The following is a 24226-nucleotide window of genomic DNA, read 5'->3' on the forward strand; positions in this document are numbered from 1 at the left end:
TGACTTGGTCTTGCCTGTATTTGACTTGGGACTTGACTTGGACTTGAGGTCAAAGACTTGAGACTTACTTGAGATTTGCTAAACAAAGACTTAGTCCCACCTCTGACTTCTTCTATTATAAAGTGACATCACAAAGAAAAGGAAAGGTGTTTTCTGAATGAAAAAAAAAAAAAAACACTAGACATACAGGGTTTGTGTGTTAAACATGTGTGAATGAAACAAAACACAACTCCAGGTGTGTTTTTGGTGAGAAAACAACATCACAAAGATGAGAAAATAGTGTAATATGGGCTCCTTAAACATATTTGACATTGAGAATATATTATTATTCATATTGTATTTCTAAAACATTTGATTAATATATTTGTGTTGTTTTCTTAGGCAGGATGGATGTAAGTAATACCTCCCCAAACATGGTCGCCCAAATGGTAAGAGAATTCTCTGTAGTTTTGATTTGACATTTCCTGTTTTTACCCCCTCAAGCTGGTTTCCTCTGTTCTCTCCACTCTCTCTCTCCCCCATTACTCCATCATAAACTCCTCCTCCTCCTCTTCCTCCCCTCCTCCTCTCTCTCCCCCTCCCTCCCCTCTCCTCCTCCTCCCCTCCGCCCCCCCAGACCCCTGACCCTATGGACCCTCTGTGTGGCGGCTGCGTGTCCTCTGGCTCCGTCCCTCAGCCCAGCATGATGTGGCCGGTGCAGGCGTCAGGTTCCTCTTTCCCCGCCTGGCCTGGGACCGCCACGCAGTTCACCCAGGCAGCTCCGCCACAGCCCCAGAACCCCTGCTGGAACGGACAGCCAGGTAAAAAGAGAAAGAGAGAGAGAGGGGGAGTTATGAATGAAATAATGATCTGATCTATGTTATAATGTTCTTTCCTCATCACAAACAGACCTGAAGTTGTGTTTTGTTTAACTCACAAATCCTCCATATTTAGGCGTTCTATTTAGGAGTTCTTCTCTCAAACTGAAAACTACACACATACAGGAAGTGCTCTACTGTGTTTTTAAACTTAATACACCCTCATTTTGGATGATTTCAGCCCTGGAATTGCCAGTCTCTACTGAACTCAAGGTAAAATGTAGTTCTTAACCCGAAAAATACCACTACATGGCATCACAAGTTGGAACAGAGCATTTAGAGCTTTGGAGACATAGACAGACTAAAAAACCTGTAGTGTTGTAGTCAAGACCGCACTAATTGAGACCAAGACCAGTCTGAGACCACAGGGTCCCGAGACAAGGACAAGACCAAGACAAGACCAAGGCCACAGCCCTTCGAGACCAAAATTAAAACCATCTTTGCCATTTTTAACATTTATTAGTATTTTACTGTTATTTTGGCACATTTATATCAACATTTTGATAAACCTATCTCCATTTTATCTGATAAATATTAATTTAAGCTTAAAATAAGCCAAGGAAACTGTACTGCACACAACACTCCGCACCCCTTTTTTGGACCCTCACCCACAGTTTGAGAACCCCTACGTCAAGAGAACTTCCACTGGCACTTTACAGAAAACTGAAGAAACTAGTTAAGATTTTTAACCATGTCTTTTCAAGTTCCTAACTGGAGTTACATTAGTGTCAGACCTCAAGTCCGAGACAAAACTGAGTCCAAACTCCTTCAAGACCAAGACAAGACAGAGTCCAGGTTCCTTCAAGACTAAGACAAGACTGAGACAAGACTGAGAGAAGACCGAGACAAGACTGAGTCCAGGTTCCTTCAAGACTAAGACAAGACCGAGACAAGACTGAGACAAGACTTAGTCCAAACACGCTCAAGTCTGAGATAAGATCAAGACCGGTCTCGAGTACCACAACACTATAAACCAGGATTACACAAACATGTGAATGAAACAAAACTCATCTTCGGATACTGAGAAAAATAAAAATATCAGGCACTCAGTTACAAAATATTCAAAAGCCTTCGTTGTGAGCGGGAAGGTAGCAATGAAAACACACAAACACATGTCAGCTTGCTCTTTCTTCAGGAAGAAAGAGCAAGCTTTCAAGGATGAGAGATGAGGACCAATTGAAGTTCACACACTGCAGGGCTGCAGGGCGGTGGTTTCACTCAGTCAGTTCTATTGATTGGGCACAAGGGGGAGTAACTTCTTAACTTCAGGACAATTTCATTAAGTCATTTTATTGTAGCAGGAGCCATTTTTACTTTGAGCACTAGAGGGCAGTCAGATTGTTTTCACAGAGACTGTTTTTATTTAGGGCAGATCGTTTTGTTTAACATTTCCATACATATTAAGGCTCTAGCAGGAGAGATTGCCTAGGTACTATTTTTGACAACTTCAGGTATGTTTTTGATGAGGTAAAAACATTCAAACCAGACTTAAAGCTCACAAGAGTCAGTTTTGTGTAATATAGAATTTTTAAACTTCCAAAATCCAAGTTACATTTCGAGTTAGTCACATGACAAGTGTGGACGTGAATCAAATATTTTGCATGTTTTTTGACATGATAACATCTCACCTCTTACCTCCCATCCTCAGGTACGACTCCATGCTGGAGCGTCCCCTCACAGCAGATGCCCTCCCCTGTCCTGGCCCCTGCCCCTGTGCCGATGTCTGTGCCCGCCCCTGCCCCTCCTCCTGCCCCCATGATGGTACAAGCTCCACAGATGGTGCCCGCCCAGGTCCAAACCCCCATGGTAACTAGGTCTTTCAATGAAGTAAATAAAACAATAATACAATTGTACTATTGATGAGAGTTTTAAAAAAGAAATTAAATCCATTATAAACAAATTAGAATAAATAGGTGTATCTTTAAAATAGGGCAGAAACGGCTCAAACCAAAACGAATTTTCATAAACACACAAAAAAATAACACCATTTTCACAGATGGCAAGCTTACATAACACTGATTTCCATATTAATAGTTCAACAAAACAACTAAATACTAAATCGAAATGTGTTAAATTAGACACACCTACACATTTTTAGTAGTATTTTTATTTATTTTTTGTAGAATTTTTGCCAAAGGATCTGTCCATATGAAATCTGTTGTTTTCAAGAAATCTCCCCTGTGAGCCATCTCAGGTTCGGCTGATTTTTTTATTTTTTTTATTCTAAAATGACCAAATGAAAGAATCTAAAATTTTTGTTCAATCCCTTCTGTTGTGAAATTTTGGGGCCATGCTCACTTTTTCTGAAGTCTTAATTTATAAGCATTTTTGAGAGACCATAACTTCATTAAAAATAGAGCTAGGAAGATGAAAATGTGTATTATTGTAGACTCTGGGTCTGTGTGAGATTGCTGTCAGAAATGGTCATTCTCTCAAATATTCAGGTTCAGCAGTTAGTTTGTAAATATCTGCTTGGAGTAAAGTGATTTTGGACCTCAAAAATTGAAAAAGAAATTGAAGCAACCAAATTTGAGATTTTGGGGGCCCACAGTGCACCCCTTAATAAAGATACTCAATATTTTACAACAGATTCAGAATCTATGACCTAAGACCAATGACACAGCTTCTTAGCTCTATGTTTTATGAAGTTATGGTCTCTCAAAAATGCTTATAGATTAAGGTTTCCGAAAAAGTGGGCATGGTCCCAAAATTTCAAAGAGCCATAACTCAGGATCGACTGAAGGGATTGAGCTAAAATTTTAGATTCTTTCATTTGGTCATTTTACGATTTTTTTAAAAATTTGTTTCAGCCAAATCTGAGATGGCTCAAAGGGGAGGGAGGCTGCTTTCATATGGACTGACTCCAGTAGCTGACATAAACCTGTTCTGCCTCTGAAAATATATTGTTGATTCTCTAATTTTGACTTAATCTGACATAATAAGGTGACATAATGCCTGTTTTAAATACTTATTAAGAAGCAACATTTCAGGAAGTTAAATTTGAAACCTAAAAAGTGACTTTTCTTAATGGAGATGTTATTGCTTTGTCTGGAATGTTTCACAGTATGGTATTAAACCTTTCTATCATCATGGAGACCAAACCAGACCAAGTTACAGGTCACATCTGTGGAGAGGCGACCCCACTCACAGTCAGAATGTCTGTTTTTGTAGGTGTTTTTGAGATATAAAACCACCTGTAATTAAATAAATGTAAGGTAGAGCTGTTTAATGTCATACTGTGGAACATTCCTGGCAGAGCAAATGGCATCTCCATAGAAACAAGTAGGTAACAGACGCTCAACCAAAAAGCTACATAATGCACATAACAGATCTCAACTGTGTTTTAGTAAAATGAAGTAATTCAAACTGTCTTTAATATTATTTGATTGACTTTTGTTTTGTATTCTTGTGTTTTTAGGTTTCAGTCCCTGCAGTGGCCCCTCCTCCAGCCATGGTCCAGACCCCAGCCCCGGTCCAGCCCTGCCCCACTCAGACCTGCTGGACCCCCGCCGCTCCGGCCGTGCCCACCCAAGTGTCCACCCCCATGTCCACCCCGGTGCCCTCTACCATCCCCGCCCCTGTCCTCACCCCTGCCCCCATCACCGCCCCTGCCGCAGCGCCCTCTTCTGGCCAGCGCCCGTACATCTGGCCCCCCCGCCCCAGCTGGTACCACCCGGGGCAGTCTGGGTGGCCCGGGCAGCACCCAAACTTCCTGCCCCCGAACTGGCTCCCACCCACATCAGGACCACTGGTGAGTTTGAGATGGTTGTTATTTAGATCCTTGAAAAGTTTCTAAACATAAATACATTCAAAATTTCTAAAGTGTAGAACAGGAGTCTCCAGCCTTTTTTCTCCAGTGAGTGAGTTACCTTTACAAAACTAAAATGCCAGAGAGCTACTAATTTCTGCAGTCGCCAAGAAACTGAGTAAATATAAGAGCCACGATGGGCAGCAGTTAGATGCTTATAAAACATAAACCTTTATCAATTTATCAGTGCTCAAAGTAAGCATCAAAACACAGTCACAATGGTAATTAATCAAATTTGACTTATTATGGACAATACACTTAAAAAATCCCATGGTGAGCAACTGTAAAGGGCTTGGAGAGCTACTGGTAACTCCTGAGCCACAGGTTGGAGGCCCCTGATCTAGAAGGTAACTGTAGGCAAAAAAAAGTGGAATATAAAGTAATTTCAATGGAGAAACTGATATTAGAGAGAGAGAAAATGAGGGAGAGACAGAGAGAGAAAGAAAGAAAGATAGACACAGAGATTTAAGTTTTGCTACAGCAACATTCTCCCTGCAGTGTCCTTTGTGTCTCAGTCCAAGGTCTTAGGTCAGTTTAACAGGAGGACTGGTCAGGGACGATCAGCAGATCTGTGTGAGGGCAGTTTGAGAGGAAGAGACAAAAGTGTCCTTCGTCTGCAGCCTCCAGGGGGACCCAGGTGAACAGAAAAGGCCTCATTCTAACTGTGCACTATTGTTTCGGTCGATGATGAATGGGTTATTCCCTCCAAGTATTTTCTCTGGAAGGTCTTCTGCCACATTTGCTGCTGCATTCGGTGTAAAAAGCCTGTAGTGTCTGAAATGTCCGAATTAATCGAAGAATATAAACAAAAAATTTTAAGTTAAAGTCATAGACAGCAAACTGACTCACATTTCTAAACTGGAATTTCAACACTATAAAATCTTAAAACCATCAGCCTTTAGGTCTGATATCAGTTAATCATTGAAAATGAATGTCCAACTTCATTTTGCCTCTGGTCAACTTCATTATGGAATAGACCTTTTTCACGACATCCAGAAGTGCCGCAATGTAGGGTTAATGTAACTCCTCAAAACGTAAAGTCGAACAACAACGACGCATTAGTGAACTACTCCAGAGCAAAACTGTTGTGTTATGGTCATGAATAAAACATAAGTAATAAGTAACTTGTTCACTCAGACTGATTCTAGAATTTAAATTAAAAATTGATTTTATGATGTAAATATTAGCATAGACACACCACCTCCGAGTGTGGAGCGAATGCATAATGATCTGTAAAGCACTTTATGTGTCTTGAAAGGCGCTATATAAATGCAGTGATTAATTAAGAGAGTGATTTGTGCAGTTTAAATGCGAGACATGTAATCTGTGAACATCTGTAGCATTCAAACTGCCCAAATCTCCCTGTCTATGCAAATATCTACATCAGGAAATCTATTTTTTATTTTACTTCTAGAATCAGTCTGAGAGAACAAGTTACTTATTATAATGAATTACTTTTTACTTTTGTTTTATTCATGACTATGTTAGTTTTGCTCAGGAGTAGTTCACTAATGCGTCGTTGTTGTTCGTCTTTAAGTTTTCATCTTTATTACCTTGATAGTTGTGGATAAATTCTTCATGGACAGAATATGTCCTTTGTTGGCCTTGTGGATGAAGATTTAGTGATGGGGCAGATTTATGATAGACTGATTCATCAGCCGGTTTCACTTTGTGGAACCCGTCTGACCTCGCAGCAAAAGTACCTTCACAGTACCCGCCTTCACAGTAGGCGGGTACTTTCTTTCTATTTAACCAGTCCCTGCTATTTGGTCGTGATGTATGTAATGCACCTCTAACAGGACTAACTGGTATATGAAACTTTTCCGAAATCTCATAGGAAGAAGGACAATAACGTCTTTCCCCTTGATAAAATTCACCAAACATTCTCTTTGTTCCAGCTTTAAATCCTCGATCTCGGGAATCATTGACAACACTGAATATATGGCTCTTCGCTGATTGGCTGGTGCCTGGACTCACACTTCTGGGGTTTTTGCGAACCGTCTAGAGTATTGTCCTAGTCGCTGGAGAGAAATGAAATTGAGCGGAGGCACTAGGTGGCGACAGGCTATATTTATGAAGCTGGTGGAAAATACGCCAGATATTTCCACAAATATTTTGCCATAGAAAATCATTAATGGGGAATTTCATTTACACTTCATCGAGGCACTTCTGGCCGGTGTGAAAAAGGTCTATTTTGAACATTCTAGTGACAAAGTATTTGAAAGGGTCTGTGTGAGATTACAGAACAGATTGTTGTGTGCACATGATTTAAATGTACTTTTTGTGATATATCCAGAGCGTGCCGTACAACCTGAACCTGTCCAGAGGAGTCTACGACAAAATGATGATGACCATCGTGGGACAGGTCAAACCAGACGCTAAAATGTGAGGACGACTGTTTAATCTCTGCAGGAAATCACAGGAAACTCACATGGATTCATTCATTAAAGAAACCTCCCTGTTGTGTGTCTTGTCCCAGGTTCACTGTGAACTTCCTGAAGGGGAATGACATCGCGTTCCACGTGAACCCGCGCTTCAGTGAGGGCGGCAAACAGGTGCTCGTCCGGAACCATAAAGTGGGCGACCGCTGGGGCCCCGAGGAGAGGGACCTGAAGGGGGCGTTTCCATTCGCCAAGGGGAGTCCGTTTGAGGTGAGGGCAGTGTGTGAACAGGGCTGTGTGTGAACAGAGCTGTGTGTGTGAACAGAGCAGTGTGTGTGAACAGGGCTGTGTGTGAACAGAGCTGTGTGTGTGAACAGAGCAGTGTGTGTGTGAACAGGGCTGTGTGTGAACAGAGCAGTGTGTGTGAACAGGGCTGTGTGTGTGTGAACAGAGCAGTGTGTGTGAACAGAGCTGTGTGTGTGAACAGAGCTGTGTGTGAACAGAGCAGTGTGTGTGAACAGAGCTGTGTGTGAACAGAGCTGTGTGTGTGAACAGAGCTGTGTGTGTGAACAGAGCAGTGTGTGTGAACAGGGCTGTGTGTGAACAGAGCAGTGTGTGTGAACAGGGCTGTGTGTGTGAACAGAGCTGTGTGTGAACAGAGCTGTGTGTGTGAACAGGGCTGTGTGTGTGAACAGAGCAGTGTGTGTGAACAGAACTGTGTGTGTGAACAGGGCTGTGTGTGTGAACAGAACTGTGTGTGTGAACAGAGCTGTGTGTGTGAACAGAGCAGTGTGTGTGAACAGGGCTGTGTGTGTGAACAGAGCTGTGTGTGTGAACAGAGCAGTGTGTGAACAGAGCTGTGTGTGTGAACAGAGCTGTGTGTGTGAACAGAACTGTGTGTGTGAACAGGACTGTGTGTGAACAGAACTGTGTGTGTGAACAGGGCTGTGTGTGTGAACAGAACTGTGTGTGTGTGAACAGCTGTGTGTGTGAACAGGGCTGTGTGTGTGAACAGAGCAGTGTGTGAACAGAGCTGTGTGTGTGAACAGGGCTGTGTATGTGAACAGAGCAGTGTGTGAACAGAGCTGTGTGTGTGAACAGGGCTGTGTATGTGAACAGAGCAGTGTGTGAACAGAACTGTGTGTGTGAACAGGACTGTGTGTGTGTGAACAGGACTGTGTGTGTGAACAGAACTGTGTGTGTGAACAGGGCTGTGTGTGTGAACAGGGCTGTGTGTGTGAACAGAACTGTGTGTGTGTGTGAACAGAGCTGTGTGTGTGTGAACAGGGCTGTGTGTGTGTGAACAGAGCAGTGTGTGAACAGAGCTGTGTGTGTGAACAGGGCTGTGTGTGTGAACAGAGCAGTGTGTGAACAGGGCTGTGTGTGTGAACAGAGCAGTGTGTGTGAGCAAACCTGTGTGTGTGAACAGAGCTGTGTGTGTGTGAATGTGTGTGTGAACAGAGCTGTGTGTGTGTGTGTGTGTGTGTGAACAGGGCTGTGTGTGTGTGTGAACAGATCAGGGATTGTTCAGGCTTAAAGATGCATTGTGTAACTTTTCTGGTGGAGGGTCCTTCAAATGCTTTTCTTTGTGAAGATGTTATTGCTTTGTCTGGAATGTTTCGCAGTATGGCATTAAACCTTTCTATTTTCAACAAGTTACAGGTCAGATCTGTGGAGAGGCGACCCCGCTCACAGTCAGAACACCTGGTTTTCTAGGATTTTTGAGCTATAAATCCACCTGTAGTTGAATAAATATAAAGTAGAAGGGTTTAATGTCATACTGTGGAACATTCCAGGCCGAGCAGTAACATATCCATAAAAACAAGCAGGTGATGGACCCCTAACTAAAAAGTTACATAGTGCTTCTTTTCTGGAACAGTCTCAGGATGGTTGTGGGCAGTGGTAGAAAACGTCAGGAGACTGTCTGTGAATCATGTAGTTCAGACTTTTATGAAAGTTACAAATCCAGTGCACTTGACTGACCCCAGCTTCTTTTACACTGTGGCGTTTGGCAGAGGAAGTGGAAAGGGTTGGAGAGAAGTTTGGGCAGGCTCCTAGACCACTGGAGGTCAGTATAGGGCTCAGATGATATTATTATTCACTTAAAGTAATGTTATGTAGCCTCGCCTGTAATAAATCCTGCAATATATGGAAACTCAAATCATGTCCAATGTTTTTGTCATCAAGAACGAATCAGCATCACAGTTGTTATCAGTAAAAGTGTGTTTGATTTGAACATGTCTGCCTCATACCTGGGGATACAGATTGGTCCAGTCTAAATCTTGCATACAGTTTCTTTAAAGCTGCATTGTGTCACTTTTCTGTTGGAGGGTCAGTTACCTGATATCTCAGTGGTGTGACATTAAACACAGCATGTATTCATTACAGGTGTTTCTGCTGCTCAAAAATTATTCTTTCAGTGAATGGGGAGACTCTCCACAGATCTGAACTGTAATGTAGAGTAGTGCTGTAAACTCTCTCTTGTGATACATAGGTTTAATCGCAGGAACATTCTAGACAAAGCAATAACACTTCCATGGAGACAAGCAGGTAGTAAAAATGTTCCACAGTGCACCTTACACACAAAGATGCAAGGGGATCTGCAGATTATTCTACTAATATATTTGTTTTCAGATTTATTATAATGCTATGTTATCTCTGTATTATCTGAAAGGTGCAACTTTTCAGGTGCTTTGCCTGAAATGTCCCACAATATGGCATTAAAATGATCGATCTTGTATTTACTTGATTACAGGGGTGTTTTTTTATTACCAGAAGCTTCCATCTTCACTGTGTGTGGGTTCACCTCTCCACAGATTCAGCCTTGGCTTAGAGATGGACAAGTTTAATGCCAGACTGTGGAACATTTAAAGCAAAGTAAAAACATCTCCATTAGGGATGGGCATGATTAGTCGATTAACTGATAATTGATCATTAAGAATTTCATCGATTACGTTCATTTTAATCGACAAACTGAATGTAGGTTGCTGTGTGTAGTGTGACCAAACAGGTCTGTACATGTGTCTCTGCATCAGAAGGAGAGAGACACAAACAGTCGGTCAGTCTGAAATGTACTGAAGCACAAATGTGTATTTAACGATGACTTGTCCAAGAAATTCCACACTTTCTGTTGCGTTCGGGACAAGTGTGAGTCCATGTGCACAGTGTATAAAGCAGCAGGTGAGAGTCGCACAATGTGGATGACGAGTCCCCACCTCCCTCCCCCCGTATGGTGTCCTGGTTTTGACAAACACAAATCTGGTCACACTAACCTGTATTCACCTGAGTCATGTCTTTTAATCCTGACAGAAATTGAACTGCATCATCGCACAAGAGCTGGAGTTTTATCTTCACTGAGTTTATGCAAATTAGCGATGAGGTTTTAAGTTTTGTTTCTGTGAGAGTTGAAAAAAATTGAATTAAACACATTATAATGTCAAACAGATTGATGTGGCTCTAGAGTGGTTACGGTTTATATGTCGTAAAGTTGAATTTATTTATGCAGATTAGTAGTGCAGATAGTAATAATAATGATGATCATTTTAATATAAAAAGGTTAATGATTAATCGATAATCGATCGTTAATTCTTCCGATGATTAAGAAAATTTCATCAAATGCCCGTCCCTAATCTCCTTGGAAACAAGCAGGAGATGGACCTTCAACCTTGAAAAAAATCATTCACCTTAAAGGTGCACTGTGTAACATTTCTAGTGGAGGGTCCATCACCTGCTTGTCTCATGAAAATGTTATTTTGTCTAGAATGTTCCACAGCATAGATTAAATCTATCACGAGAGAGACAAACAGGATACAGCACTATGCTACATTACAGTTCAGATCTGTGGAGAGGCTCCCCCACTAACAGAAGGAAATACTGTATTTTTGAGCAATAGAAACACTGTAATGAATAAATGCTAGATGGAAATGTTTAATATCATATTATGGAACATCCCAGGCAAAGAAATAACATCACCATGGAGACAAGTAGGTGGCAGACCCTCCACCAGAAAAGTTACACAATGCACCTTTAAAATATAGTAAACAAATGCAGATAGTAACAGTTTTAAGACCAATTTAGAGTAATGATTATAATTTGAGCACATAGCACATGAGTCCTCCTCTATCTTGTGTTTGTGTTGAAGTGGGCGTTTCATGCACAGTGGGACCCACGGGTGCTGATGGACCTTCTCTTCTCCCTGTTTTCCAGATGAAGATCCTGTGCACCCATGAGTCATTCAGGGTGGCAGTGAACAACCTCCCACTGTTTGAGTTTAAGCACCGCGTCACCGAGCTGAACCAGGTCAACCGCATCAACATCCTGCACGACGTCATCCTCAACTTCGTGCACGTGGAGACGCTGCCATAGAAACGTGCACCAGCTTTGCTTTTAAAGGTGCACTGTGTAACTTTTCTTGTGGAGGGTACACCGCATTTTTTTCTGTTTAGAGATGTCACTGTTGCCGTAGAAACATGTACCAGATTTGTTTTCTGGATGAGCACAGATGTCACTTATTGCTTCTACTGTATATAAGCTTTAAAGAGGGGGTATTACGCACAATCAACTTTTTAGAGCTTTCTACCGTGTTACAATGTTGTTCCCTCATCACAAACATGAGCTTGTAGATGTCCTCCATGCATGTTTGAGTGTTTTCGTGAGCTCTCCCACACTATTTGAACCCTCTTTCCAGTTAGATATAAGATTCTGTGCCACACCAGCCCACATCACCTATGCTCCCGGCCATTTTGCATAAATTTAGCAAAATTGAAAAAGCAAGATACAAACAATACACAACAACTTGACAAAGCTGATGCGATGTGCAGTAGTTTTATTAGCAGGATGCACACTAATTGGGGGAGTGACTTAGCAAGGAGAGCAAAGGGGGGCTCAGAATGTCAAAAACTAAAATTAACTTCTTAAACATGAAAACAAAACAAAAGGTGATCTATAGAAGTGTAATACTCCCTCTTTAAATGTGCACTCTGGAACTTTTCTGGCGGAGGATCTGACACCTGCTTGTCTAAATGAACTATTATTGCTTTGCCTGGATTGTTTTACACTATGGTATTAAATTGACCTGTCTCAGACCAAGTTATAGGTCAGATCTGTGGTGAGGCGAGCTTACTCACAACAAGAATGCATGTTATAAAAGGCATTTTTGAGCAATAATAACACGTGTAATTCAACAGCTGCAAGATCAGTTAATTACGTGGAATATTCCAGGAAAAGCAATAAATATCTCCACGGAGACAAGCAGGTGGCACCAGAAAAGCTACACAGTGCACCTTTAAGCAGATGTATAATTTGTATGACTTGTTTAATGTTATTGTCTTCTTTGTTTATGGGAAAATCTGACTAATGTTACAAGTTACTTTTAGAGTTATGTTTGTTTTAATTGTGCAATATAAAGTAGACAGTATTTGCTTTTTTCAATATTAACAAAAGCTCATAATAATAAATATTGTAATCATTCCATTTTGTAATAATTTTGTGTAATTTTTGTATTTTCTGACTTGATTGGAAATAAAACTTGCATAGAGAGTGAATGAGTCGATGAGTTCATTTTGCAACTGCATCTGCACATGTGGCTTAGTTTATATTGGCAAGACCACAAGAAAACTCCAACAAAGCATAAGTGAGCACAAGAGCTCCATCAGAAGAAATGACCGGGACCATCCAGTAACAGTTCACTTTAATGATCAGACACACGACATTTGTTCTCTCCGCTTCTGTGGCATTGAGCATGTCCCCCCCTTCCACCCAGAGGAGGGGACCATGACTGTATACTTAAACAAAGGAAAGCATTTTGGATTCATACCCTCCAAACTTTAGCTCCAAAAGGACTCAGTGATGATTTTAATCTGAGCATCTTTTTGTAGGCATTTGTTATATCATTAGGTCCCTCACTTCTGGTGGACTGTACATGGGCTATATTTTAAGATCCATTGTATATGTATTAGGGCTGGGCAAAAATGTAAAAAATTAATTGCATTAATCGCATGAGTTCGAGTGATTAATTGCATGTTATATGCAAAACCAATTAATGAATTAAAAAGTAGAGTATAGCGACTTTTATTGGAAATGTAAATGAAAGAGCCAAACATTTGTTGTGCAAACAGCATTTCTTTCAGAGGGGAACCCCCAGAGTCTTCAAAGTATTCAGTGAAGGTTCAAGAAAAAATACTGAATGGAATTTTATGCTACTAATATATTTTTTCAATATTTTTTATACAGTGAGCAATAAACACTACACTAGTAATAATTTCTAGATCATTGTTATAAACTTGGACTGATGTTTCTTGGGAAACAAAGGGTTAATGTCATGGAATGGAAATGGACCAATCACAGTTTTCTTCCAGTGGTATCTGGGTAAATCAGTGACTCCCCCTGCAGCACTGAACTAAAGCAATAAGCTTAGAGCACACGGCTGGTCTGGCCAGAGCCAGAGCCTGTGGCCGGACCCACGGCTCGCAGAGGCTCGGACACGTTGCAGCTCACGTGGTCAGAAAAAAGTGAAAAAAAGTGAAAAGAAAAGATGTCAAACTTAAAGAAAGGCTTGCGGTGGACTTTTTCAAAATAAAAGCCAGTGAGAAACAGACGTTTACAATAAAATAAATAAATAAATAATAAAAACTGCATTAACGGTGTTAAAATAATTGTCGGCGATAATGACTTAATTAGTTACGCAAAATTAACACGTTAACGTGCCCGCCCCTAATTTATACACATATGCAGAAACATATTTTCGTTTATGGTCGTACTAACTAATAATAATGTTAACATAGGCACAAAGTTTATCGTTTATGATCGTACAAAATAAACAGTAATGAGAAGGGCTATAGGTGAGTTTGTAGTAAATTTAAATTAGAAAAGTTGAGGGAAAATAATAAAAAGTGTCCCAAAAATATTGGCAGAGTTTATTTGCCATCTGTTGCTCTGGATTCTAAACAATCTATTGAAAAAAACAAACAAACAAACAAACAAACAAACAAACAAACATTCAGAATCATTTGAAATTGCTAATTTGCTTCTTTATTTACAATTCAGGACCTGCGTGTCGTGCCTTAACTCATTTCTGCCACTTACAGTATCTGCAGTGAAAACAAGTCAATATGCAGACACAGGTAATGATGAGGCTGGGGTCAGACTGGGGGTGACTTACTGCCACCACTTAAACCACCTCCTCCTCTTCTTCTTCTTGTTTTTCTTGTCTTGGAGCTCCTCCACTATGACTGTGATCTGCTGCAGCTGATCATCTAACTTGTTCCGGGACAGCTGCAGCTCTTCACATTTGAGGAGGGCAGAGGTTTTCTCGTCCTCACTGTGTTTCAAAGCCGTGTTTCCTGGTGGAGGATGTTCTCCTCCACCGTGGCCTTGTGGATGGAGTGACATTCTTCTACCACAGCTATAAAACTCATTTTCTGTGAGTCCAAGTCATTTTGTAATTTTTGAACTTTGTGGCGCTCAGTGTTCAGGCTCTCCTCCCTCTCCTGTGCCTTGTTGAGGGCCTCTTCAGCTGTCCGCTCCTGCTCAGCGAGAGCAGACTCTAGAGTGAGGACCTGTTTGTTCCAGGTCTCCTCAGCTGCCCGCATCTCTGCTGTAAATGTAGACTCCAGGGCGAGACGCTGTTTGTTGAGAGCCTCTTTAGCAGAGTGTCTCTCTGCTCCAAGGGTAGACTCAAGATGGCAAACTTGTACATTCAGGGCCTTTTCAGATGACCGTGTCTGCTCAACGAGGGCAGACTCCAAGGCAGTAACCTTTGTCTGCAGAGCCTGCTTCTCCTTGTGTGCCTTCTGGAGCTCCTGTTGTTTGCTGAGAATCTTCTCTTTGGTCTTCCTCTTCCCAATGGCCTCTTGCAGAGTCGTCTTCAGCGCCCTATTCTCTTGTTTACACTGTTCTAGTTTCTCTGTCATTGTTTCCTTTTCTTCCCTAGTTTCCCTCAGCTGTTTCTGGGGCTCCTCAAAATTCTTCTTGAGGGCTTCTGTCTGCTGGACCACCTGCTGTAACTCCTTCAGTCTCCATGTCTGTTTAAGGCTGATGTGGAGTTGTTCTTTGTGGGCTCTTTGGAGCTCCTCAAGAGTAGTCTTCAGCTCCCAGTTCTCTTGTTCACACTCTTCTAGTTTCTGCGTATTCTTCATACTGTCCACCTTCAAGTTTTCTGTCATGTTGCGGGCACATTCAAACACATCAGAGTCATAGTAGTGGCTGTTTGCCTTCTGCATTTTCAGTTGGTTTTCGAGCTGCTTCACCTTCTCTTGGTGTCTGAGAGTGAGACTCTGCTGCTCTTGGGAGAACTTCTTAAGATTTGATCATTTACAGGGGTCAAGTGTAGAAATGGCAAGTAGGAGAGAAGAGGGCCAATCGGAGTTGGAGGATGCGCCCGTATCTTTACCTCGCGAAACCACAGTCGTGCCCCAACGCAAAGGAGGCTCCACCGACAGCTGCAGCAGGACGTACACGCGCTGCACTGACTCTGTGTTTGTAAATGAGAAAGACGATCAAACTTGACTGGGCATGTTTAACCTCTTGTTTTAGATCTACAGTGAAACTAACAGCTGAACAGACTTGTATTTACCTTCTGTACAGGGTAACCACGGCAAATGCGAGGATTACAAAAGTAAATTTTAAAGCACTAATTAACAGTAGTTCTGGACCTGGGCTCTTTCACACGACACAGAACTGCCCCAGGAGCACGTTGTACTGATGGTAAACGCACAAATACAACCAAAGGTTCATGCTCTCTGTGTATTTTGATGGGGATACGCTCCTATGCTCGTGTAGAACGCCAAAAAAATAGAATGGATCCTATTTTCTGAAATCTATGCACGCAGGACGTGCTCCATACGTGCATCTAGCGCGTACAGTGGAGCCGCCCTCAGTCACTTTCCATGCATTCTAAAAGTTATGCCTCCAAAAGTTGCAGTTTTTCTCGAGCAGGGCAAAATACGCATGCAGTGGAGCCAGACCCTTAACCTTGCAGCCAAGTATTCAAGTATCCCGACTCCTGAGGAGGGTTTGGAAGGTGGTAACATTTTTTCACCGAAGCAGAACAGCTGCCTGTGTCCAATAATAATGTGCTTAAAGTCAAGTCAAATTCAGTTTGTGCATGATTACTAGTGATGGGTGAATGGAGCCTCGTGAAGCATTGACACCTCAGTCGCAATATTGTCTCAAATGGTTGGACGTGTCTGAGGCGTTGGAGAAACACTGACCTCTAGTGGACAAATTTAACCATTGTCACGCAGGTGTCTCAGCATCGATGAAGTATTGTTAGTGTAAGACAATACTTGTGTGCAGAGCGACACCGTACCTAACAACAACAGTAATAATGATGATTTAAAATAATATCTAAAGAGCAACATAAATGGCAGCTGTAAATAAGAAAATAGGTGTGACCTTGTTAGGTGGAATTAGATCAAAGTGATCCCAAACCATGGATCGCTTTTTTCCCACTTGTAGATGCCATCGAAAATGAAACAAATGCCAAAAGTCGCCAAAAGTCTCCACTAACGTCACACAATACTCCTCACTACCCAACATTTTTAAGAAATATTGGTGCATCTTTTATCCTGTAGCAGTTTAGCGTTTGTCAAACCACGGAAGTGCGCTGAACACTCTGAAGCATCTGAACCAATCACAGAGCAGAACATTCACTGAGCCAATAAGATACACTGAAGCGATTGAAGCAGTCGGGGGAGGGACCAACACTTCCACACTTTGGTCACGTGAGCGGCTGCTGCGAGACGAGCTCCGAGGCAGAGCTTCAGAGCTCCGTCTCATTTGCCCATCACTAATGATTACATTACTAACTATAATTTTATAACTTTTTTAATACTGTATCCTAAATTGTCAATAATTAAGCTAACATAACATATGATGAAGTATATTTCTAGAGATTAAAGATTAAAAAGAACCACACAGAACCGAAAACAGTGACCTTAAACCGCAATTTATTTATTTAATATTATTATGATTACACTGTATGTTGATTGTCTTTTCTTTTTTTGAATTATGGTGTTTTGGTCCACTGTTCCTTCACAACCTGTCATCCTTGGGTACTTGCCACATTCTATTTAAGGCGACCACCTGAGCTCTCATTCTGTTTGCCTGACGAAGCCCTAGTGCCGAAACGTTGCACGGTTTGTCCTAATAAATCTCACAATTTGCAAGTAAGACAGTGTGCGGGATTTTCCTCTATGTTCTTGCAACTGCATCTTTCAAAGCCATTCCTGCTCAGGGAGGGTCAGCAGATCTGTGTCAAGGCAGTTTGAGGAGAGGAAGATTCCAAAAGTGTCTCTCCTCTGTGTCCTGCAGCGTCACAGCAGCCTCCAGGGGGCGCCAGGTGAACACAATAGGAAAGGCCCCATTCTTGCTCCACTCCAATCAGTGATGAAACCGTTGATTCCTTCTAAGTGTTTCCTCTGGAAGGTCTTCTGCTACATTTGCTGCCACATACGCTGTACAAAGCCTTCAGCATCTTACATGTCCATTATTAGCTCCATAGTTAGTTCCTTATTTAGCCTCTTGCACAGTCTCCATGGATACGGGAAAAACACAATCATTTCACAAAATCCAACAGTCCCTTACTTGTGTCCTTTGAATTGCACATGCTGCACTTCTGTGGCTACGTACAAACTGCAGAGCTTAATGCTCAATTCGGATTTTCTTTTTGAAATCCGATGTTTTTGCGAGGTCGTTCACATTTCCAATTAAATGTGACTTGTATGTGATCTCCAGTGTGAACATTAAACGGCCCAAAAGTGTCCCGCATGTGCACTAGAGGACACAACGACCTCAGCCGCAGTGAGCGTGCTCTGTGTTTACGGAAGTTGTCCAAACATGGACGCGTGAGCATTGAGCACCTGGAGATTTTAAAGTTCCTCTCGTACCGGAGCCAGAACATGAACAACTTACTTGTTTTAAGGAGGAGACTGGGAGGTTTTTGGCCGTGGTGTTTTGTGGGGCAGTGGCAGCGACATCCGTTGAAAGGAGCGTGTGGATGCGGAGATGTAGCCAAGAGTGGTGGGACAGCGATGTGCTTCTCTTCAGTGACACGGAGTTCATTAACAATTTTCATATGACGAGAAGAATGTTTGTGTACATTTGTCGCTTGTTGATAACGTGTAGGTCGGATGAATGCTCTGCTCAGACTGAAGTCGCATGTCAAAAGATCGGATATGTTTAGGTTTTAGGAGCACATATCCAAGTGGCCTGGGTCGCATTTGAAAAATTCGGATCTGTGTCATTCAGACTGTCATTAAAAGATCAGATACAGGTCACAGGGGCCAAAATATCAGATTTGGGTCACTTCAGGCTGCAGTCTGAACGTAGCCTATGTTGGTTCAAATGGGGGAGCCAGATAGCCACAAATGCAGCCAACCACCTTGTTGCCATGTGAACAGGCCTTTAGAGCATCAATATTGACCGATACCAATGAATTTGTATTAATACAGTAACCGATAACCGACCAATCTTTAGTTTCAGCGTCCTGTTATGTGCTACATTTGAGGATTTTTTTGCATAAATCACAATTCCGTTTAATTTAGTATTTTTTATTTCAATAAGAAACTACAAGAGACAGATGATTAAGAAAGTACTTTACATTACAGTGAAAACTCTAATGATTCTAAATATAAAAAGTAGTACATTAAAAGAGCTATAGGACTTTTAAAATATAAGGCAACTTTTTATCATTCTCAACTCTATCCTGAACATTCATAATATGGACATACAATATAAATAAATCAGTACAATATCTACAAAATTGTGCAAGAACGCATTCATCGAGCTTATATGTGCAAAGTACACCGTAAAAAATGAATCCTACATAACCTAGTTTCAGTTTGTTTACTTCTGTATTAGACATATTTTAGTTAAAGGGCCTATATTACTCTATTTTCTGATCTATGTTATAATGATTTTCCTCATCACAAACAGACCTGGAGTTGCGTTTTGTTGTGCATATTTGGGCTGAGTTCTTCTGTCAAACTGAAAATACTCTGTTTCGACTTGTGATGTCATGTGGTAATACAAATACAAGTACTCCATTGTGTTTTAAAACTCCACACCTTCACTAGAATCATTTGTGTAATTTCAACCCTGGAATTGCCAACCTCTGCAAAACAAAAGGTAGCTGTTAACTTTAAAACTACTTCTTCATGACATCACAAGGTGGAATAGAGCATTTTGAGCTTAGACAGACTAACAATGCTGGATTAGTCAAACATGTGTGGATGAAACAAACCAAACTCCAGGTGTGTATGTGAGGAAGTAACAGCATTCTAAGAACAGAAGCAGAGAAGCAAATAAACGTTTATCCAGTTGACAAATTGAATTTCTCCTTTGCCAAGCATTATAACAAGGCTTAAAGCTCACAAGAGTCAGTTTTGCGTAATACTGGACCTTTAACTTGTCTCTTATTGGTTTTCATTGTCCCTGGTTTCAAGCAAAATCTGATTTAAGTGGAGTAAGAAAATTTTAGTACTTACGATGTGTTTGAGCTCAGTTAAGTCCTCCTGGTGAAGACTTCTACCTGGTCTAGACCTGGTTTAGTCCTGGTTTAGTCCTGGTTTAGTCCTGGTCTAGTCCTGGGTTAGTTCTGGTTTAATCCTGGTCTGGTCCTGGTCTAGTCCTGGGTTAGTTCTGGTTTAATCCTGGTCTGGTCCTGGTTTAGTCCTGGGTTAGTCCTGAGCAAGTCCTGGGCAAGTCCTGGGCAAGTCCTGGGCAAGTCCTGGTCAGGTCCATGTTTAGTCATGGTCTAGTCCTGATTTAGTCCTGGTTTAGTTCTAGTTTAGTCCTGGTCTAGCCCTGGTCTAGTCCTGGTTTAGTCCTGGTCTAGTCTAGGTGATTTGGTCAATATGCAAGTGAAGAATATTCCACAAATCTCAATTAAAATACAAATTACAGATGATGAAACCAGTTCAAAATATCCATAAATAAATAAAATAATCTAGTCCAATGGTTATAGATATTATTTTTTGCAGTGCATCGACCATACTATCATGTAATCTTAATATTTCAGGTTTTATTATCTAGTTTCTTCTCGACGGACTGGAGCAGGAGCTGTGCGTATTGCTCCAGCAGAACCAGGGTCTTATCCCCCTCTCCTGTGTCCACCTGAGAGCCCTCTTCCTGCGGGTGGAGAGGAGGGGGAGGAGGGAGAGAGTGGAGCTCCGTCTTTATAGAAACAAAGGCTGCGGACAAGAGGCTCTTCATCTGCTGCTGGTCCTCAGTCAGGTCTGAGCCACTGCCAACGACCTGCAGGAAATCAGATAGAAGAGATACAGGAGATAGATGTGGCATTACGGACTCATTGTTCATCATAAATAAGACATAAACAAGATCATATAAAACAAGTAAGCATCATGTGTATGGGCGACATCTTGAGGACTTTTTACCTTTCAAAAGAGAATATTGTGTTTTGAATTGTTAACAGTGTAAAATTTTAATATAGCATTAGTTAAAGTTTGTATGGAGGATTTTTTTAGTTTCAAATTGTCAATGAAAGTTTAAAATACCATTACAGAGATGCAGCAGCCTTGTAATTATGATGAACAAAAAAAAAAAAAGAAAATCTATCAACTGTGGACGTAGTGAGGCCAGATAAACATCAGCCAATAGACAACAAGGCTACCTCATTTTCTATTGGCTGTTGGGTTGTCAATCAAACTCCCTAGTGTAACTGACTCGTGGTTTATGCAGCGGTTCTTAGAGGCTGTAGCTTCCTCGCATTTCGCACAAAGTCTGTTGCAATGGCGGACGAGAATCCACGACCAGTTCGCCGCCAAAGAAAGTCTGTTTTTGAGGTCGCTAAAAGAAGAAGAGAAGGGGAAAAGGAGCAAAGCCAAACTGAGGTGATTCTCGGAGATTCCTTCCAGCAATGGTGCGACAGAAGCAGACAAAGGGTGTAAAAGTTGATGCATCGGTTTCTAAATTATTTCTAGACAGGTCACTTCAACAGTAATTCTAAACGCGCACTGGCTGTAAACATACGTGATTTCTAGATTAAGGAGGCAGGAGGAGGTGTTTCTACTGAGGGAGCTGTGGAGGAGGAAGGTGGTGTCACGCAGGCACAAGGACCGTCGCTGTAGTTCTCTTCCCTTAAAATATCCTCTATACAACCTTTAATATAATCAATAGTCACATTTTTTTATAGCGCTTTTCCACCTTCAAGAAACTCAAAGCACTTTAAATCAACGAACCACTCACACATTCACACACCAGCGCACACAGACACTGGGGACGAGCTAGGATAAGTGTATTGCCCAAGGACACAACAACAGGATTCATCTGTGGAAGCTGGAATCGAACCCCCAATCTTCGATGGAGTAGACAAACTACCAACTGAGCTACTGTAGCCTACAAACAGAGGCGGCGCTACCATTAAGCAACAGTAGGCGGCCACCTAGGTCCCCCAAACCTGGAGGGGCCCCCAACCAATTGCCCTCAGTGCCACTAATGGCCTCAGAGTAGTATGATTTTCTCTCAATATGACATTAAATGAGAGTAGTTTTACTTTTAAACAAGAAAAAAAAAATCTAAATAGTATCTGATTGTCAAATCTATTTTAATTGTCAAAAAATTCCCCCATTCACGTTAGAATGGACGAGTCAGCTTGACCCTGATTTGAACATAATCGTAGTCATGTCATAATCATATGTAATGGATGTGAACAAAAATTTAATTGTACTGGCAAAAAAATAAAACTGGTTATCTAGTAGGCGACCGAACTAATAAGACGAGTTTACAAATTCACAAATAAAGATGTGCGTGTCTCATGAACAATGGGGAAAAACATACAATACATATTAAAGAAATACAAAAAAAAAAAAAAACAACAACAAAAAACCCCAACAAAACAGTGCATTATAGTGAGGGCCCAAAACTCAAGCTCGCCTAGGGCCCCCAAACTGCTAACTCTGCCACTGCCCATACATTATTACTCTGAAACACATGGGAAGTTTATAAGTAGCTGAGATTGAACCACCAACCTTTGAGTTCTCCACTTGCTCAGTCGTTTTCTAACTGAAATTATGTGTTGCACCATAATAACACATTGGATCTGTACAGAGCTTGTTGACGGTCTATTTAAAACTGTGTGCATTTTTCATTCACTTCACAATTAGGTTTTAAGATACTTCTGAAACCACAGCTGCCCTGGGTTACATTTATTTTATTTATTTTACTGACCTTTATTTAACCAGGTCCCACTTAAATATTTACCCATGCAACATTCGTTAACGGACACAACAGTATAACAGTTTAAGAGTTTAAGAGTGTAATGTGCTCCTTGTGAACACTAATATCAGTTAGTGGGCGATATTAAACCACACTGTTACCAGCATCAGTTTCATCATGATGTGATTTGACAGAGAGTGACAGACTGACCGTGGTGTAGGCGTGGATGCTCCTCCTCAGACAGTCCTGGAGCTCGGAGATCACCTGACGACACGTTTCCACGGTGATGGACTCTTCTGTGACAGACAGGGAAAGGAGGAGGTACATTTTAAAAATAACAAACATAAAGGAGACAATTAATTAATGTAATCTAAACTTGTAATTATTCAGGTGGAGGGTCAGCCTTCTTCTTATCACCATAGAAACATAGAGGCGAGTTTCAGCTGACGTCATTGTTATTAAAAGCCCTGCGTTGCATGCTGGGAAATATTTTGGTCGGAGGCAAGAAACATGGATAGCGATCAAACACAGTGCGTAACCTCACGTATTTATCCCTGATAATGGTAAATTCCTGCTGCATTATCGGATGCACAAATAGAAGCACGGAAGAAGGAAAATGTCTTTTTCGTATTCTGAGTGAAAAAGAAGAACCACTAACGGATGAATTAAATGACTTTTCAAACATTCCGCAGAGCAAACGTAGAAGATCCTAACAAACCGTGGACTCCAACAAGTTCAACAACACATCGAGACTCTTGGAGGTTTTCATCTTTTCTGCTGTGAATGGCCCAGGAGTTTCCACCAAGTCATTGTGGATATCACCAAAGTGAATATTTGTCCAGGTAGTTGGTGATTCCGACCAGAAATTTGGTTTGGTTTCACCTTTTGTCGGGGTTGAAAAGGGTGATTTGTCTCCATCGATGCTTATGACCAATTTCTGGTCAAATGGTCTTGGGTCCTCTGCCGTTAGAGTGGATAAATAACTGGGATCAATACCCTTTACGTGCTTTCTCGCTCCGTCCGTCATGTTGAATTAGTGTTTCTTGCTGCCGACTAAAATAATTCCCAGCATGCAACGCGCGCTTTTGTCAACAATGAAACTCGCCTATTACTTTGCCTGATCTTCCACTGTATGGCATTACTCTTACTCACGTATTCAGATTAAGGTGTTTACACTGCTAAAAACATACATTCTTAAAGTGAGCATGGATGAAGTTAAATGTCATACTGTGGTACATTCGACAACAATCACATCTCCATGGAAACAAGCAGATTCTCCACCATAAAAGTTACAAAACGCACATTTAAAGGGCCCATATTACACTATTTTTCTCATCACAAACAGACCTGGAGTTGTGTTTTGTTTCATTCACACATATTTAACAAACAAACCCTTCTTCTCTTCAACAGAAAACCCTCATTTCCACCTTGTGATGTCATGTGGTAATACAGGAAGTGCTCCACTGCTCCTCACTAGTTTTAACAGACATCAACACCCCTGACCCCTGTTTTACTTCGCTTCACTGTCTGCCTGTGTGTTTTAGAATTGAGTTTAAGATTTTACTGATCACTTTTAAAGCTCATTTAGATCTTTCACCAAGTTATATTTCGGAATGTTTAACCCTGTACGAGCCTCCCACAGCCGCAGATCCTCAGGCAGGTCCATGTGGTTGTTCCAAAGTCTTTGCAGAGGAGATAAGGCTCGCACCAGAATCATCTTTTAAATCACTTCTTAAGATTTATTTTTATCAGTTGACCTTCCTTTAACTGGTTTAGCTTGATTTTATTCCTTATTTATTTATTTTTATTCTAATTATTTTTATTTATTTATTATAATTAATTGGATTGTTTGCATCATTTTTTTTGTTTGCATCATTTTTATGCTTTCTGTGTGTTGTTTTTATGCTTTTTGTATTGTTCGTTGCTGTTTGTAAAGCACTTTGTAAACCTTATTACCTTATTATTATTATTAGTGTGTTTTAAATCTCCATACACCTTCATTAGAA

General features: G+C 41.2%; 3 protein-coding genes across 3 annotated transcripts in view; 1 reads left to right on the forward strand and 2 right to left on the reverse strand.

The window, feature by feature from the left end:
- The first annotated feature begins 628 nt into the window (after window positions 1-628).
- LOC129407651 (galectin-3) lies at window positions 629-11411 on the forward strand. The gene is made up of 6 exons (XM_055149291.1): window positions 629-800; window positions 2506-2663; window positions 4276-4608; window positions 6962-7050; window positions 7145-7316; window positions 11253-11411. Exons 1-6 carry the CDS (start codon window positions 629-631, stop codon window positions 11409-11411), a joined length of 1083 nt encoding a protein of 360 aa, XP_055005266.1.
- A 2960-nt stretch (window positions 11412-14371) lies between these two features.
- On the reverse strand, window positions 14372-15265 carry LOC129407652 (NF-kappa-B essential modulator-like). The gene has a single exon (XM_055149292.1). The coding sequence runs from the start codon at window positions 15263-15265 to the stop codon at window positions 14372-14374; it is 894 nt and encodes a 297-aa protein (XP_055005267.1).
- Window positions 15266-18687: 3422 nt separating this feature from the next.
- Window positions 18688-24226, reverse strand: part of LOC110168278 (mitogen-activated protein kinase-binding protein 1-like) — a 58739-nt gene continuing 53200 nt past the window's right edge. The window contains exons 33-34 of the mRNA XM_055149607.1: window positions 22431-22516; window positions 18688-20300 (exon numbers count right to left, since the gene is read on the reverse strand). Of these exons, the coding sequence (XP_055005582.1) occupies window positions 20061-20300; window positions 22431-22516 (326 nt within the window). The 3' untranslated portion in view covers window positions 18688-20060. The remainder of the gene's footprint in view (window positions 20301-22430; window positions 22517-24226) is intronic.

Source organism: Boleophthalmus pectinirostris, unplaced genomic scaffold, assembly GCF_026225935.1.
Source record: "Boleophthalmus pectinirostris isolate CB_2022bp ecotype Guang Dong unplaced genomic scaffold, ASM2622593v1 HiC_scaffold_13, whole genome shotgun sequence".
In the NCBI taxonomy this organism is placed as follows: domain Eukaryota; kingdom Metazoa; phylum Chordata; class Actinopteri; order Gobiiformes; family Gobiidae; genus Boleophthalmus; species Boleophthalmus pectinirostris.